This window comes from Pelobates fuscus, chromosome 12 (genome assembly GCF_036172605.1).
Source record: "Pelobates fuscus isolate aPelFus1 chromosome 12, aPelFus1.pri, whole genome shotgun sequence".
Lineage (NCBI taxonomy): Eukaryota > Metazoa > Chordata > Amphibia > Anura > Pelobatidae > Pelobates > Pelobates fuscus.
The window spans coordinates 113625239-113644799 of NC_086328.1; the positions used below are offsets into that span (position 1 = coordinate 113625239).

The 19561-nt window shown below is 39.9% G+C and overlaps 2 protein-coding genes across 3 annotated transcripts in view; one reads left to right on the forward strand and one right to left on the reverse strand.

Moving 5' to 3' along the window:
• The window catches only part of CARS1 (cysteinyl-tRNA synthetase 1), a 55480-nt gene extending 53623 nt beyond the window's left edge, over positions 1-1857 (forward strand). For both annotated transcript variants that reach the window (XM_063438839.1, XM_063438840.1), the window contains one exon: positions 1401-1857. In XM_063438839.1, the coding sequence (XP_063294909.1) occupies positions 1401-1535 (135 nt within the window). In that variant the 3' untranslated portion in view covers positions 1536-1857. The remainder of the gene's footprint in view (positions 1-1400) is intronic.
• Positions 1858-7442: 5585 nt separating this feature from the next.
• LOC134578547 (uncharacterized) lies at positions 7443-19356 on the reverse strand. Its single transcript, XM_063437524.1, has 4 exons — positions 18944-19356; positions 14594-14715; positions 14422-14506; positions 7443-9892 (listed from the first exon to the last, which is right to left on the reverse strand). The coding sequence occupies exon 4, from the start codon at positions 9882-9884 to the stop codon at positions 7443-7445; it is 2442 nt and encodes an 813-aa protein (XP_063293594.1). The 5' UTR covers positions 9885-9892; positions 14422-14506; positions 14594-14715; positions 18944-19356.
• Between the last annotated feature and the right edge of the window lie 205 nt (positions 19357-19561).

Here is a 19561-nt window from a genome sequence, read left to right on the forward strand (position 1 = left end):
AGCTGTGTCACCAAACCTTTCCTAATGATCCCTCATTCATTTGTTAAATGAGGAGAAGGAATATAAACATTGTTTGATTTCTCCAATTCTCTATTTGCATTTTCTATGCGGACTGTCAGGTGCTAAAGACTGAGCTTGTAACAATGATTGACAGGGAGCTAAGATGGAGACACCCAGTTGCAGGGTAAAGACAAGTGGATTTCACATATAATGTTTATTTTTCACATCTCACAAATTACAGATTCATTTCTCATAATATCAAAAATTCAGGGAAGTAACACTTCTCTTTAACATAACATACATTATCAATCACAACCAGTTCACATATTGTAAAAAGGATCATCCCCTGTGTTAATCCTATTCTTAGCATTTGTCAAGCACAGATGGATTTCTCCGTTATCTAAATAATGTATCATTATCTATGGTAAAACAGACCTGGACTTGATGGCATGTTGTTTCATACAAGGAAATCCTGTCCGTATTTTTGTCACATTAATGGATTATAAGACACAATAGCCATGTTCTCGGACGCTGCTATTTACCAGTTCTCTGCAATTTCTGGTTTAGTTAATAGACCATGTAGTCTCAGAAAGATTAACAAGGTTATAAACTAACTGTGAATTGTTAAAAAAAATTAATGAGAAAATTGCAAAATGTCGGTGTGTAATAACTCAATTAGAGAATCTCGATAAAGTTGTTATGGGGGTAGGAGTGCCTGGGCGCTGTCTTACGTTCAGAGATAAGACCGGTTTTTATGTTTTTCCCCTGGTGCTAGACAGCTCGGACTCTAACAGTCAGAGTCTGCCTCCGAGACCAGGGATAGGCAGAGAGCATCTCGTTGATCTTAAAGGGGTAGGCAGAGAGCATCTCATTGATCTTAAAGGGGTAGGCAGAGAGCATCTCATTGATCTTAAAGGGGTAGGCCGAGAACATCTCGTTGATCTTAAAGGGGTAGGCCGAGAACATCTCGTTGATCTTAAAGGGGTAGGCCGAGAACATCTCGTTGATCTTAAAGGGGTAGGCCGAGAACATCTCGTTGATCTTAAAGGGGTAGGCAGAGAGCATCTCATTGATCTTAAAGGGGTAGGCCGAGAACATCTCATTGATCTTAAAGGGGTAGGCCAAGAACATCTCGTTGATCTTAAAGGGATAGGCCGAGAACATCTCGTTGATCTTAAAGGGATAGGCCGAGAACATCTCGTTGATCTTAAAGGGATAGGCCGAGAACATCTCGTTGATCTTAAAGGGATAGGCCGAGAACATCTCGTTGATCTTAAAGGGATAGGCCGAGAACATCTCGTTGATCTTAGAGGGACGCTATAAAGGGATTCCCCCATTGCTCTTTATAATATTGTACATATTCTACTTGACACCTTTTGTTTTCTCTTCTGCATTTCTAGGGTTTTCCCACACATGATACAGAAGGCAAGGAACTAAGCAAGGGTCAAGCCAAAAAACTCAGGAAACTTTACGAAGCTCAAGAAAAGTTACACAAAGAATATTTGCAAATGGTTCAAAATGGAAATGCGGACTGAAAAAATGGAACCCTTCTTAATGCTCTTCATGATAGGGTGTCTTGTGAATTAGCAATCTTTTTGTAAGACGGTAACTGTATATACACTGACATCCGAGTCCCCGATGACGGACATATTTATGAAGTAATGTTAAGATATGTATTTACACAGACCCTGAGTGGCCTTACAGGCTAGCTCCAATACTGTATGAATCGGGTGTCATATTTACGCAGGCCCAAAGCGAAGTCCACTGTAACCACTTTGGAGCTATAGGAATTCTTAAGTTCTTTCAAGTTGCATCACTTGTTTTGAACTGTCAATGGCAAATAAATTGTTTAACAAATGTCTGTTTTCTTTCTCTCTTTTCATAGCGTTTAGTGTTTTGTAACAATATAGAGAAGTCTTCTTAAGAGGAATAGAACTCTTTGTGATATTAGGTATGTGTTTACAGCAGAGTTTTAATGGCTCTTGGGCAAAATGGGCCAAAGTCCAAGTCCGAACCTTTCTGCAACAGAAGTGGAGCAATCGCTATGGAAACCTTCTCATTCCTTGACATTTAGAAGTTTGTCACACAGTTCCTACTTATACATAACCCAACTTGTGTGAGGTTCTTTAACTCGCAAAGTAGGGGAGGCTGGAAAGTAGATCCACCGCTTCTGGAAAAAAAAATCATTATTTTGAATCCTCAATGGAATTGTAGCACTTCAGTAACTGGCAGGCTACTTTTTGGCCACAACTGCTTTAAAGGAGTTTTGTGCAGATAATTACAACTGTATAATTAAAATGAGAACTGTCACTTCCCAGAATTTTTTTATATTATGTTTACTTATTCCCTACATGTAACAACTATTTGTGACATATGAAAAATACAATTAAATGTAGAAATCAAATCAATACTTTTCTCCTACCCTTGGAATGGAAATAATTAAAATGGTTATAGGCAATGTTCAGTGTTTTATATTGTGCCCCTTTCATTTAGAATACAACATACACAATTTGTATTTTTTTTATTGAGGGTGTCAGACAAATATAAATGCAAAACATACATATGATATCAATGAGTAGGTTCGTGTACAATTGAAATAGGCAATCTCTTTTCTTTAAAATCATAACTAAACTAAACCTAAACCTGTCTGACAATAATACGCACAATTTTTAACTACTAGCAAAACGTAAAAACAAAAGACTAAAAGTGATGGACTATTAGGCGTTTCACAAAAACGGAATGTACTTTATCAGTCATGATGGGCCCATGAGTACCCGTGTGTGTATACTTTTTGAAATAAGTGAAGCAGGGATTGGTGTTTTTCCCTATACCGTTATCTATTTCACATCCTGAAGTGGTCTTCCAATTAGCATTGCGGTTCAGATAGTGTCCTCATTTGGGACTGTAAAGTAGAAATGTGCCACCATCAACCACGTATTCCTGAGGAAGCTGACAACAATGTGTTTGTAAGAACAGCTAAGGATAAAAAAAATTATAGGCATAGCTGCACTAAATCCAAATTGGTATGTATATGTAATATAATACTGCTAATTTTTTTTATTTTTTTTTTTAAATCACATCTGAAAATCTTGCAAATAGTAAAGTGGAATTCCATGCAATCCTTTGGGACTTATTCATTAAACATGCAATTGACAAGGAAATTGCAAATGGAAAAAATATACCACCTACTTTGTTTAGCTGAATTATTTTTCCCTGCCAATCTGTCCACAGTCCTCACTTACTTATTTATATAAACCCTTAATGGACAGTGAAGGATTTAATAATTTACCTGCAAATTTCACAATAAGGCAGATCGATGGATCTTCAGCTCTGCCTTTCATATCACTCTAGTGTCTTGTCTGGCAATCCATTTTATTACACTATAAATGTTCATACTGCATTAGAAAAAATTACAGAGATTACAATGTTTCCAGTCAGTAATATCATCATCGGTATCTGATTTACCATGAAGACAAAATGTATTTAAAGTGTCTGTCACGTTTATGATTGCTTATCTTCCAGCTGTGGGGAGCCCTTACTTATTTGGCCTTGGGACTGGTTTAATTTGTGTTTTTTATAGTAGTTTTAGTCCTGCCAGGTCTTCTTTCTCAGCACCGCCATCTTAAATTTTTAAGAGGGCAGCACTTGAAAATAATATATTCTGCCCTTCCCTGGTGTCACTGTTAAGTCACGCATATGCCCACTATACAGAGATGCTTCAACAGACCTCAGTTGACTCTGGAGATTGCACAGGAGTCAACCCTGAGAATCTGTGATATGTCACTGCAGGGAGGTGAATATACACAAACCGCCAATGACAAAGTTGATAAATGCCATGCTTAACTAAAGCCTTTGTCAACCTGTAGGTTATACATAAAGTACCTACTAGAGGGAAGGTGGGGGGCGGAGTCTGCCGCACTACTGAATGGACATGCTTTGAGACGGCTCCGTCTATTCCATGTAGGAATCCGTTCTAATCGGGCTGAAAAAGCATCATGTGTCATCCTAAAAGATCCCAATCAAGCCAGCACATGTCCAGCAATCACCCGGTAGGGAAATCAGGAGCCTTAACTAAGTTTTTCCGCGATCATGTGGACCACCAAACGGGCATACTGGGCCCCAATATGGCGTTGGAATCTTCCCAAGATGGATCCGTTACTTCCAGCCAAGAGGGCTCTGAGGCTTCATTGTGCCCGATGGACAGGGATCTTAAGGAGGTACTACACAACCTACCGTCCAAGGCGGATATCGCATGCTGGATAAACTGGAAGTCTCGTTTCAAATGAAGATGGAGACCCTAGGGACTGACATACACCACGTAGACAAGAGAGTCCAAATACTAGAGGATGACAGGGATGTACTGGTCTAACATTGCCCATAATCCCAACAATAATCCAACCCATAATAGTCATTTTACTCATAATCTCACCCATAATCCCACCACTAATCACACCCATAATCTAACCACTCACACTACAGATAATAACCCTGACCCTAATCCTACAAATAACATTGCGTATAATTCCATCAATAATCCAACCCATAAATCATTTTACTCCTAATCCTACAAATAACATTGCTCATAATCCAAACAATAATCCAACCCATAAGTAATTTTACTCCTAATCTCACCACTAATCAAACCCAAAACAGTAATCTGGACCCTAATCACACCCATAATCTAACCACTCACACTACAGATAATAACCCTGACCCTAATCCTACAAATAATAACATTCCTCATAATCCCAACAATAATCCAGCCCATAATAGTCATTTTACTCCTACTCTCCTAATCCCACCACTAAATAAACCCAAAACAGTAATCTGGACCCTAATCCCACCCATAATCTAACCACTCACACTACAGACAATAATCCTAACCCCACCCATAACCCATGCCCTAATCCCACAAATAATAATATTTGGTAAATCATATACTTATTTTATTGGAAATGAAAAACTACATATAAATATTTGAAATAGTTCTATTTTGTTTAAAAAATTGACATAGTAGTACTATTTCCTTAAATGGGATATCGAATTTGAGGGATTTGTGCTTCTTTACTTTATTTTATTTTTTTAAGACCAAAACTTTCAGATTAATTTTATTTCCCATGACCACAGGGTAAAGTGGGGGTGAGTTTCACTTACCACTAATAGTTTCTTATTGCATCCTCCATATTAATGTTCACAGTAGTTTTCTGCTTCTTGTGCTTGAGTTGCCCTAAACTTTGTCAATGCTCGACTCTGGCACGTTTATGGAGGTTCACAAAAATCACTCCATAGACCATGCAAGAATCTCACATTTGTTTTATGTGACCGCTGTTTTGATTTGACAAAATGTAACAGTGTATTTCCTCCTTCTTGAAAAATGCATGTTTATTAAAAGCAGAGACATAACTAAAAACCAGTGGCCAGGTGCAAAAATTGTCTAATTCCCCCTCCCTGCAGTCTCTCCACTCCTGTACCTGTTCACTGCGGTACCCATCTGACACAAGTGCGCTCTCAGTGAGCACTTTCTGACAGACCACATACAACAGCGGGCAGGAGGGAAGCTGCACAGCACAGCTCTTCCCCTCCAGCAGGTAAGCATGTGACGGTGCTCCCTGGTTGATGCGGTCGTGCAACGCCACTGAAGGTACTCCGGCACCAACCCTGGAGTGAAGGGTCAGGATGCTGCTCCAACCCACTGTAAAATTTTACGGTATCCCAGTAGGCCAGTCCGGCCCTGGCTGCATCAATAGATGCATTTCACCTTGGCACAAAAGCAGCCCAAGTGGATTCCTGGGCCTACTATAAGATGCCAATCCTAAGCCTCGGGGAACTCTTTGGTGTCGGCTCAAGGAACGTTCCCCTCTTCACTTACCTCATCACCTGCTAGTATGCCGACTATGGGTTGAAGATCTCAGAAAACACAGTGCAGCATGAGTCAGATATCGGGGTCATACTGCAGAAACCTGTGCAACCTTGGCTAGGGGTTCACACTCTTGAAGCCCAATTCCTAAGCTTGTTTTGCCACTAACACCTTCGCCGGCTCGGCCTAACTTACACCTGAGTTACTCTCGCACATTAGGCTTACCGTTATCATAGTTTGTACCCTCATGATATGATCATTTATGTAGTTTCATAACCGGTCTATACTTACAACTTTAAAAGGCCAATCCCAGCAAAACTTTCTCAGATCTATCCGGTGACACAGCCACTTGAGGTTTCAAGTTCTTTTAACTACTATCTTTTTACACACAAATAGTGCATTACCCCTATATTGTTCGATCTGCATTTACTACTGATGATGTGTACTCTACTCTTACCAAACCTTGCTGGTGTAAAGCATTCGGTAAAGCAAATATTTGCCTCCTGTCTTTAATAAAATTTAGATTTGGTCACGGAAGCTAGAATAATCTAATTTTATGGTAAGAGGAGGCTTCATATTTGCTTTACTTCCTTTACTGAATCCTCCCAGCATTCTTACATTGTGAAAATAATGCTTTTAAGAAAAAACAGTTTTTATGCATATTTTTAAAATCAATTGATTTCATATTTTTTGTGACTACAGGAAGACTGCATATAGAGCATTCACAATGTGGATATATGGTTCTCGGCCCAAGGAGAAGAAGAGTCATACCATCTTGTGTTGTACGTTTCATAAGACAACATTTTCCATCACCAGACAAAGTGTATATGGGTTTAAGTGCTACATCCGATCCAAATGCAGTTGATTTCTTTCTAAAAAAAAAAATATTTAATTTATACTGTATATGCATTTTTACACGTTACTTATATTTAGTATTTTAGATAATTTATATACCTTGCTGCTTAATTATTATTGATCATTATTGTTCCATTTTATTTTAGTTGGAAAAAAAAAATAGGTTAATAGTTTCTCTTTGTGTATTTTTAGTAATGTAAACTCTTTTTTCCCTTTCTGCATTTGAGATTGTAACTTTTGTTTTTTTGATACAAACATTGAATTATTTATTGTAAATACATATTGAATAAATTATATATACACACACACACACAATACATTTAGGAATAACTATATACAGAATAAATCGTGTAATACATATTTTTAAAAATAAATTATGTACACATTAAATATTTGTATAAATATATATGTTTAAAGTAAATAAAAAATGAATGCATTATACATGTTCAATAAAGTATCTACATAATAAATATTGGAATAAATGTTTTAAATAAATCTAATATTTTATTTATTATACATATTCAATAAATTAGGTATATACTAAATATTCTATTAAATATGTTTAAAATAATTTAAACATTATTAAATTATAATATATATTCATTAAAGTAACTATATAAATAACATATCATTATTAAATTCAAGTATAAGTTCCTAAATCATTTTTAATGTTAAGTTTTAATAACATTTGAACAAACTAACATGTCACACAAGATATTTAAATATATATTTATGTATACTGTATCTTTGGTTCAAACCTAGAAATATGTTTTGCCGCTAATTCTTTGGTTTGGGGTCTTGGTATAGAATCAATATTAGCTGGAAGCAATTTATTTTGTGATTCCCATGAAGTTTCTAAGTCTTCCATGGATAATTTCAAAACATCAGCCATCATTTGAAACAAATGATCTATAAATACTGGTTCATGAATTTTATTTGCACGCCAATTTTTAGTTTTTTTGGGACATGCGGGCCTATATCTAAGGGAGCCTACTTCACCACTCCCTTTATGTGAACGAAATACTATGGCTTGTTTCCGGTCAACGTTAGCATTATGAGCTAATACAGCCAATTTGGTGCGTGCTATCATACCATCCATCGAGAAATGGACTCTTTTTGGTCGGTACTTTAAAATCATACTATGGTAATCCTCAAGGTTACCAGTATGGCAGAAGTGATTTAAGTGATCTAAATCTTTTAATAATTTGGGATCTGTAACAAAGGAGCTGAATCTGGAATATACAGAGGTGTCTTTTCTTAGCCAACGTCGTGGTCTTTCTGTTTCTAAAATGGGTAAATGATCACAGCTTATTTCTCTTCCATCATTTTCCCATGAATGCTCATTTATTATATGATGTAATATAGATTCCCATCTTTCTTTCAGAAGGCTTACATTACCCTTACATAATGAGCAAGACGCCCACATATGATTAATAATAGACGTTTTCCAGGGTGACAGCTCCTTGTACATTTGTTGCCGTGTTAATGAATTCAATTTGTTGGTCATGCTTTTGCAGAAATGCCACACATCAAATTGGTGAATTATAAATGGATAATTTTCTCTCATTATTTTTCTTATTCCAATATGGCGGTCAGTCGCAAGTATGCCAATTTTCACTCCGTCGGCTAGTAATGTATCAACACTTCTTCTAAAAGCTTTTGACTCCATAGTCACAGATGATGTTGCCTCACTGACTTGTATTACATTGCATTCCACAATTTTTTGAGTTTCTTCTTCAATTAAAGTATATGTGCAATATTTTGCACAAAATCCAGGACTGTCACACTGTGCGTCACCTGATAGACACACTGCAGTTCCTTTGAAATTATCCAGTGTTGCATCTCTATCTTTCTTATGATATAAATTGATGATTGGAAATAAAAATGTATTCTGAAATCGGTAGTGTAAGCTTTCAGAAATAAAAGGAACTTTTAACATTTTAAAAAATTCAGAAACTTTAGCAAAATGAGACCCGCTAAATAATAACGCGGCACTGGCCAATAAATTTCCAACTGAACGTTTGTTAATCATTGGTTGACTCCTCCATAACAGGCATGTATGTTTCTGTTCACATTCCGTATATATGATTAATAAAGTGCCTTGTATTTTTTTTTCAATTCTAATTATCTTGGAATCACAATATTCTTCATTATTACATTTTGCAAAAGATTTTAGAAGCTCATCAAGGCATGATTCAAATATTATAAATTTGTTTTCAATAACAAAATATTCTGCTGAAGATTCGTAACCTTGATTTTCCGCAAGGTCCGAGGTCTCAGCGTCATTACCAGAACTTATAGTAGACTGTAGCATTGGTGATTCAAAAAATGAACTTTGTGAACTTGGTGTCATAAAAATGGTTGTTCTTTTTTTGGGAGACTGATAAGGTGAGGATTCTGAAAATTCCATTATTTCATCATCATTTAATTGACTAGTTTCAAGCTCTATAACTTCTGTATCCAATGACTTCTCATTTTCAGATTTATTAATTTCTTCACAATATTCGTGTGGTCCAGTCCAAGTTCCAACATCCTTAGACTTCAATAAACCGATTGTAGAAGTAGCAACACTTACTGACCTATTTGTACATTTTGTCTGTGTGCCAATAGATCTAGTTGCAATTTTACAAATAGAAACAGCTTTGTCCAACGTCATTTTTTCAGTGTTCATTCCATGATTAGTGAAATTTGAAATAGTAGGAATGGTGTATCCTATTTCCGAAGAATAGTTATGGCCTAAAACAATAGGAGAATCCTCTCCAGTTGTTGTTCGAGAACAATGTTTCTCAGTATTTTGCTGATGGATGGTATAGACACGTAGATAACGGTTTCCAGATAAATTTAAAATTTCTTTTGGAAGGTTTAAAACTCTATCCCTCAACGTATTTTTTTTAAATATGGTAGGGATGGCTCCCGGATGTAGTTTTCTAAATTTTAATCCTATGAATGAGTAACAGTCAGGGGTAAAATGTTCTGAACATATTCTCATAGTAGTAGATTCAAAACGCTGCAGTATTAGCTGGATGACCATTTCAATATTATTAAATTGATCACCAGTTGCTTGGAGCCATGCTCGAACTTTTTCAGCTGATTTAGGAAATCGATGAAATGAGATGTGTACATCTGTATTTGTTTGGTTGCTACTGCATCCTATCACCAAACACTTAGCCATTTTTCTGACTGAAAGAAGAAAAGAAATTTACTTGTAATATACGTTTTATTAATGAAATATATTATTTTCAAAATCATTTACACAAAGCTATTGGAAGATACATTCAAGTGGAAATGGATGCAGTAGTCTGTATGTGCAGCATTTGTATATTATATACCGTATTTATTCGAGTATAACACGCACGTGTATAACGCGCACCCCTAATTTTCGATTAAAAAAAAGAAAAAAAAAAAAAAAAAATCGGTATAAAATTTTGGACAAGGACAAAAACAAGCAATGAACTAAAATATAAAAAAAATACAGACTCACAATGAGAAGTGAGGACAATGCTTCTCCTGTGGAACATGTGTTTAGATTAAGCCCTAAACCTTGGACACAGGGATACCAGTTTATCTCCCCTGATTACCCTAGACACTAAGTAACACGTTATTCTGTCACCTATCATGTCCTAGGCTTGTTTACATTTGTTTCAACCCCCTTCAGGTCTGAGCTGCCCAGATACTAAAATCAGCAAATCCTAGCCTTGTTTCTATGCAGAGAGCAGACACTGCTTAGAAAATGTTGTTAACCTCATGGAAGCCGAATGGGGCGTGCAATACAATCATAAGCTTGTTTCCAGGCAGTCAAACCATAATCTTACAGCCATGGCTTTTGAGAAGCCAGAAAATAAGGATCAGATCACTGCAGTGGCTTTTTTTTTTTTTACCAAGCCCCCTCCTCTTACAGCCCCTGGATGCTGGGCGTGTAACTTCAGCAATCTGTAAAGCTTGTTACCATGCTTACTAAATGACAGAATCTTCTACCCCCCCCACCACCCATTGGAAGAGATAGGTAGGCACATTTACCTCAGACATCCAGCCAGACGGCACCCACTCCCTCCCTCTTCTGCTGGGCTAATGCTGGGCTAATGCAGGGATCCACCTCCACTACAGACTGCCTACTCTCTGCAGCTGCCCTTACCCGCCGCCGCTTGCCGCCTTTCCTTCCTCTCTCTCTCTCTCTCTCTCTCTCTCTGTGTGCCGTACAGTGAGCGTACAGTGAGCGGCTGCAGCCCGGAAAAGGCGCAGTGCGAACTCACAATTCGCCTGCGCCCTCAATGGACCGGCCGCCACTGCCACCCTACCCCCGCCCTCGTTTATAATGCGCACCCAAACTTTGAATACAAATACTTTGGTACAAAATTTTGCGCGTTATACTCGAATAAATACGTTAATTGGCAAATTTAGATTGACACATATGTAAATCCACTTACAGCAACATCAACGAAGTGTCATCAACCAGATCAAAACAAAAATGAAAACAAATAATTAACCGGCCAGTCTCCCCACATTGTCATGGCCGCAACGTTTTTTTTCTAACCCCCCCTCCCAACTCCACTACATCCAATAGTCCCCTACTAGTCAACCCCAAAAGTCCAGGGCGCTGCCATCTATGTGTGGGCAGATGAAGGCCATGTGGGACACGTCATCTGCCCACACTAGACAGCGCTGTGAAATTTCTGCACATGCCCAGGTAAACACTTGTGCATTCGCTATTGTCCTAAATGTGGCAGCAGAGATTTTCAGCTAATCATTCGTCAGAAAGACAAAATAAATAAATAGAGATTTCACACAAACAAAGACCAAATTAGGGTTTTGGTTCAGTTGATTACAAGGAGGGAGCTGTAAAAAACAAAATAATAGGTCGCGCTGTACAGAAATAATACAATTTAAAGGTAAAATGAGAAATATAAAATAGATAGAAATTTTACTCACATATAGATATACACTAAAATAAATATAAGAAAAAACGTAATAGTCCCAATATGTGGTGGATTCCAATAGGCTGATGGAAACTTGATACTGTAGTCAAGATAGAACGCTGGGTCTTCTATGGTATAGGCAATCTTGGTTCAATGATGGGCATGCAAAATAGAAAGACAGGGAGACTCCAATAGTGCAGACTGTATTGGCATAAGAAAAATAAACTGAAATAGGTGTAGGGGAGGTATTTCACTCACCTATGCAAGAGCATGTACTTGCTCAAGTGTAATCAGCATTCAGTGGCGTTTATCCCCCACTGGCGGGACATAGATGCGGGTAATTCCTCGAAGTAAAAAAAATATAGAATATAGTGCTCACTGTATATAAATATAAAAGTAAGACTTTAAAAAATAGAGAACGTACTCACATTTGAATGAGCAGGATATACTGCTCAATATGATGGCGTGGGTGGTATAATCCCCACCTAGGATTCTTTAGACAATAGTCAGCTCCAAAATGACGTGTAACCAGGTAAAAGAGGAAAAGATAATATAATATAAAATATACGGATAAAATAAAATAAAATAAAATAAAGGGTATATGGCAAGTGTATGGTGAAAAAAAGCCAATATTCCTTTATTAGTACAAGTATAAAATATATATATAAAATTAGCCAAAACGCGTTTCGCCACACAGGGCTTTATCAACTGGCAAAGCCCTGTGTGGCGAAACGCGTTTTGGCTAATTTTATATATATATTTTATACTTGTACTAATAAAGGAATATTGGCTTTTTTTCACCATACACTTGCCATATACCCTTTATTTTATTTTATTTTATTTTATCCGTATATTTTATATTATATTATCTTTTCCTCTTTTACCTGGTTACACGTCATTTTGGAGCTGACTATTGTCTAAAGAATCCTAGGTGGGGATTATACCACCCACGCCATCATATTGAGCAGTATATCCTGCTCATTCAAATGTGAGTACGTTCTCTATTTTTTAAAGTCTTACTTTTATATTTATATACAGTGAGCACTATATTCTATATTTTTTTTACTTCGAGGAATTACCCGCATCTATGTCCCGCCAGTGGGGGATAAACGCCACTGAATGCTGATTACACTTGAGCAAGTACATGCTCTTGCATAGGTGAGTGAAATACCTCCCCTACACCTATTTCAGTTTATTTTTCTTATGCCAATACAGTCTGCACTATTGGAGTCTCCCTGTCTTTCTATTTTGCATGCCCATCATTGAACCAAGATTGCCTATACCATAGAAGACCCAGCGTTCTATCTTGACTACAGTATCAAGTTTCCATCAGCCTATTGGAATCCACCACATATTGGGACTATTACGTTTTTTCTTATATTTATTTTAGTGTATATCTATATGTGAGTAAAATTTCTATCTATTTTATATTTCTCATTTTACCTTTAAATTGTATTATTTCTGTACAGCGCGACCTATTATTTTGTTTTTTCCACATTCTTTATTGAGGACTTTAGAGGGAACCTCATACCCATAGGTTGCAGCTTCTCTCTTTTCTCTTCTCCTTTAGACCACCTAGCGCTGAGCCTATACCCCCCTTTTTTACAAGGAGGGAGCTACCTGCTCACAGCTGCGTCCTTGTAATATATAAAAATAGAAGTGCTCCCTGCCACTACCTAACCCCCCACATGTCCTCCCCTCACTCTATTACCACCACCATATTATATTAAAGTGCCCCATGGTCAGCACCTATAGAAATAATTAACGGTGGGGGAGGGGAAGGGGGACATAGCAAGTGGTGGTTACTAAACAGGAGACTGAGTTTCTCCCATCGGTGGGGGATAGATCTAAAAATACCCACCTCCAAAGGTGACTAGGGGTTCCCAAGCCCATAGCCACCACCCCTCAAAATAAAACCATGAGTAGGGGCAAAAGCTCTATATTATTTAATAATACCAAGTAATCTTTACTTAGCATTAGTAAAGATGGCTGAAAGAGTCTTTCGGTAGATAGCCCCCCCTAATACAGCGCTACGGAATCTGATGGTGCAATACAAATAATAATAATAATAATAATAATACCGTGGAAATTAAAAGGTGGTCTACTAAGCGGCTGCAAGATGCAGCACAAATAGAATTGGAATTTCATTCATTCAAATTAAATTTTAAACAAAAATAAATGCATGAATTTCGTCATAACACTATATTTCGGATAAACTATACTCATTCTGTTCGGACAAAATTTTGTAGTTTCGCCGGCGTCCAGTCTATATGACAGGACGTTCGAACAGCGAATGAAGAAACGCAAGAAAACGGAGGAAAAGGGAGTATTTTTGGAAAATGTCTTTGACCACAGGAAATGGAGCGGACTCCTCCTTGGGTCAAATCTGGTCAAGCGTAGTCAAAATACATAAGACAAATTAGTCACTGCTTTGTCTAGTGTTTTAAAGAAAAATAGACTACAATAGAAGAAATGAAGAACAGATCCTGAGAGCTGAAGAGAAGAAGAATCAATTGGAGATATGTAAGCTCAGCATGATCCCTGGTGGTCAATTGGCCTTGATATCTGCTCTGCCAGTTGCAGAGCTGCAGACCATGTGATACATGTTAACTCACTGCTAAGATTGGTCAGAGATCACAAGACATAATTTCCTTACAACTGCTTAAAATATTACACCCAATAAATCCATAAATCATTACCACTTCTATAGTTTTCAAAATACCCTGAAACAGGATTATTATAATCATGTATAATACTTGATACAATTTGTATTCATATATTTCTTTTCTTCCTTACCCTGTTGTGGAGTCACTGGCTGCAAATATCAGGAATTACAAAGCCTTCAACAGCTTCCTTGTCTTCACTGTAGTAGAAACAAAACCTGGAAGATATAAATGCCAAAAATGTTTCATTCTTTAGGGTGTTAAGATTTTATGTTTAATTGGCAAGTAAAAGCCTATTTACTTACCAATATCATCCGTCTGTAAATGTTCAATATGCAAGGCTGAGTTGTGGAGACACTGGCAGCAAATATCTGGAATTACAAAGCCTTCAACAGGTTCCTTGTCTTCACAGTAGTAGAAACAAAACCTGGAAGATATAAATACCAAAAATGTTTCATTCTTTATATTATGCTGTCTGGAGTGATTGATTGCTATTGCCAGATTGCACACCTCTGTTGGAATCAAACTTTATGACAGTTTAAGTGTTCAGTTGCAATTATTACAGTTATTGATAAACTGCAATAATTACACTGCAGGGTTAACTCCACCCCTAACGGCTGTCTTGCAAACAGCCACTATAGGCACTTCAGGGTGGTTAGGCGAGTTTTGGTCACCAGATTGCTTAGCATGAGGACACCCAGCATCAGGTAAAAGGTGGTATACCCAGTTTTCAGTGTGCTCTGTACACAGATTTCAGAGTGATTTCAGGTGGTATAATCAGGGCCGTCTTAAATAACGACTGGACCCTGGGCAAGTGTTTGCTTGGGCCCCCTGGGCCCTGCCGCCGTCTCCCCTCACTCCCTGGTATGCAATCACGGCATCCATCCCAATGCAGTGGCGGCACTAAAATAGAATTAATTTTATTGGGACACCCAATTGCAAGATTGGACTAAAGGTAGAACCTCATCTGTCGTGCAACGCCAACAATGCTTTGACAGCTGGGGCTCTACCAATTTCCCATGCTTGCAGGGTTGTATTTAGCACTGTTTGTGTGTTTGAATGTAAGCATGTGTTTGTATGAATTATGTTTGTGTGAATGTGTTTGTATGTGGTACTGGAGTTTGAATGCAAGTGTGCATTTATGTGTAGTGTTTGTTTTTGAATTTAGGAGTGTGCTTGTATGTAGTGTTGAAGTTTGAATGGAGGGGTGTATTTGTATTTAAAGTTGCGGCTCAGATGCACAGGTACACACTCTGACACACAAGCAGATACACAGATACATACACTGACTACATACAGATAAGCAGGCACATACACTGACAGACATACTGACACACAGGTACATATATTGACACACACTGGTAGACGTACTGACAGACACACACAGGCTCATATACAGACATACTGACACACACACTGATCAACATACTGACACACATACACTGACAGAAATACTGACACCCACACACAGGCACATACACTGACCGAGATACTGACACACACACTGAGAAATACTGACACACATACAGGCACATATACGGACACACACACACACACAGATATATTGACAGACAGACATACTGACACACAGATATATTGACACAGACAAACAGACATACTGACACACACACACAGACATACTGACACACATGTAAAATGTAAATTTTTAAACCCACCCTCCAGTTTCCTACCTTTTGCTGGAGGGTGGATTCCTTGGGGTCCAGTGTGGTGCCTGAGGATGATGGGAGTGAGGATCCCCCATCCTCACTGCAGCCTCGTCCTCTCTCCCGCGCGACTCCTCCTGCCACCTTCAATGCAGCTCCTCTCTTTATGGGAGGAAGTGACTCATGGCTGTCACTTCCTCCCAGCCGGCTGCCGGAAAGCAAGGGGCCCGGTCGCGGTGTTAAAGGGAAACAGCGCCCGACCGGGCCCCTGCTGATACAAGCCCTCCGGGTGGTCCCAAGTGCATGGGCCACCCGGTGGGACTCAGAGGACGGGAAAAAAAGAAATTGATGAGGGCAGCGGGGCCCACGGGGCAGGTGCCTCAGGCCCCCCCAAGAGAAACTGGGCCCGGGGCAGCTACCCGTTTGCCCCGCGTTAAAGACGGCCTTGGGTATAATCAGGTTCCAGAGTGATCTAAGGTGCTTTACCTAGCTTCTGGCGTGCTCTCTACAGAGACTTGAGTGATTTAAGGTACAAGATCAAGCAGTGAGTTCTGTATAGCTCCACAAACAAAAAGTTATCCAAGGATCTCAGACTCTCCCACTGTCCAGGGGAAACCCGCTGAGGGCCACAGGTAGGGCCCCAACCCTTGTGGATCCGTGCAAAAGGGGGTCACTTGCAGACTTTGTAAAAACGATATGGTTTAGTAAATAAACTAATTCTCAATACATATGCTACATTATGAGACTGGCAGGAGGGGAGCGCTGTGTAGTTCGCTCCCATCCTGCCGGTCACCATGATATTGCGCTGGCACTGTCTCAGCTGAGCCGCCACACTGGTATACTCCAACCCAGCAATCCTTGCGCTGCTGACATTGATAGGCGGGAGCTGGGTCTGACAAAAAATGGAATTAAGGGCTGAGATGGATACCGGGCGCTAGTCAGAAGCCTCCAAAATGAACAGCTGCAAGAGCTTCTCTGAGGGTGAAAAGCAGGATGGCAAGCAAGCATAGCTCCTGGAGAAAGTGCTCTGACAAAGACACCATTAGGGAGTTTACACAGGGATCACACCAAGATCAACGATCAGCTCAGCCGCACATATTCCGCAACGATGTAAGCATGTGTATTTATGGTGTGTATGTGAAATGAAGGTGTTTGTGTATGCTTCTGACATTTGTATGCAGTTGTGTGTTAATATGTACTGTTGCTACTTATAACCAGTGATGTACATCCAGTGGCAGCTCTAGACTTTATGAGGCCTTAGGCGAAACTCAAACAAGAGGCCCCCCCCACTAACACTCATAGTAAAAAAAATAATAATAAAAAAAAAAATATAGGGGTTGCATCGTGTGTATAATGAGCTGTAGTTATAATGTATGACAGGTTTGCAGCGCTGGATACAGAGAGCTAGTCTCTGTATTCACTGTTGCGGTGAGTGTGGCACGGTTGAAGGAGAAAGTGTGACAGGGCGAGGGGAGGTGAGTGACAGGATGAGGGAGGGTTATTTGACAAGGTGAGTGTGGTATGTCTAGGCAGGATGAGTGACAGGATAGGGGAAGTTAATGTGATAGGATGAAGGGGGGATGAGTTTGACAGGGTTATGGGTTATGTGTTGCACGGCTGGAGGAGGGAGTGTGACAAGGCGAGGGAAAGTGAGTCGGACAGGATTATGTGACAGCGTGAGAGTGGTTGGGCCCAAGTGAAAGGGTTAATGTGAAAAAAGGATGAGTGTGACAGGGTTGGGGGTGAGTGTGACAGTATGAGAGAAGAGGAGTGTGATAGGATTAGGGGGATTAATGTGAGAAGTGTGAGTGTAGAAGAGCGAGGGCCGGGAATTGTGGTATGGATGGAGGGGGTGAGAGCGACAAGATTAGGAGAGGTTATTGTGAGCAAGGCTGGGTGACAGCATGTGGGGGGTGACAGTATGTTTGTGGAATTGTGATGGTGGGAAGGTGAGAGTTTGGGAGGCAGTGTTGGAAAGGGTGACAGTGTGTGCAGGAGCAGTGTGTGGGAGGGGTGACTATGTATTGGTGACAGTGTTGGAGTCTGACAATATGGGGTGCAAGTGTGTGAAAGGGTAACAGGGTGAGAGCAGTGTGGAGGAATGTGACAGTTTTGGGGGCAGGGTGTGAGTGGGTGACAGGGTGGGGGGCAGTGTGTGACAGTGTGGGGGGGACAGGATGTGTGGGACACAGTGTAGTGAGGGCAGGGTGTGTGACAGCATGAGGGGGCAGTGTGGGTGGCAGAGTGTGTGGGAGCAGGGTGTATGACAGTGGGGGCATTTTGTGTGAGAAACTGTGTGGGAGACAGTGTAGGGGGCAGGGTATGTGGTGGACAGTGTGGGGGGGGGCAGGTTATGTGAGGGTCAGGGTATGTGGTGGTCAATGTGGGGGACAGTGTATGTTGGGGCAGGGCATGTGGGAGGCAGGGCAGTGTATGTAGGTGGGCTGTGACGGTGGGAGGGCAGTGTTGGGACAGTGAGGGTGGAAGGGCAGTGTTGGGGAGAGGGTGGGAGAGCAGTGTTGGGGCAGAGAGGGTGGGTGGGCAGTGAATGTAGGTGGACAGTGAGGGTGGAAGGGCAGTGAGGGTGGGCAGGTGACATATTGAATAACATTTGTTTATATAATATCATTTTAAGTAAGAAATGAACATAGAGAAAAAAATAGTGTAGGCATTTGATTGCAGGGGTGCATTTGTATGCTCGGATGTATGCATACATACACACACACCTACACAGGCACTTATACACCTACACACAGAGATACATATAAAGATACAAACTGGCACACCCTCAGATAAACACATACTAAACAAACACATTGGCACACACTTGCACTTACAGATACCTACACTGACATATAGATTATACATACCTAAACAAACACATTTGCACATATACACTTACATACACTCAGATACACATACTGACACAAATATATAAACATGCACAATAGCACACAAACAAATTGCAATGTACATAGTATAAAAACCTACCCCTACTTTTTAGTAGAATGTGGCTGGCTGCCAATGACAGGAGTCTGAGTATCTATAACTCACATTTCCCTCCCTCCTTTCTGAGTGCTCCCTCACTCACATTTCCCTCCCTCCTTTCCGTGTGCTCCCTCACTCACATTTCCCTCCCTCCTTTCTGAGTGCTGTAGACTGGGAGTAAGTCAGACAATAAGATCTGTGCTGGGGGAGCTGAGACTGGATGGTTTCTCCAAGTCTGTGCAATACCAAGCTGCACATGGACCGACCTACCTCTTCTTTTAAACAAACACACACACAGCTAGAAGATGGTTAATAATGTTAAGGATGGGAGGGGGGAATAGAACACTCAGTGTCAGAGAGCTGCTTTTTAGAATGTGAAGTTTAGATTAGTGATGTGGCTGGAGGGATGGCTTACCTCTGGATCGCTGAATGTGAACTGCAAACTAAAAGAGCGGGAAATCACCAGGGGAGGGCAGTCTGACATCATTAGGCAGCAGAATTATAGCCTGACGTCATGGTATGTATGGGTATGAGAGCAGGGAAGTTACATTCCCTGCTCTCAGAAACAGCCTGCTTGGGGGCGTGGCTTAAAGCCAATGTTTAACCCCTTCATACAGAACA

What these genes read in the sequence shown, in the direction of transcription:
- LOC134578547 (XM_063437524.1), bottom strand. Translation starts at nt 9,884, where the DNA reads ATGGCTAAGTGTTTGGTGATAGGATGCAGTAGCAACCAAACAAATACA.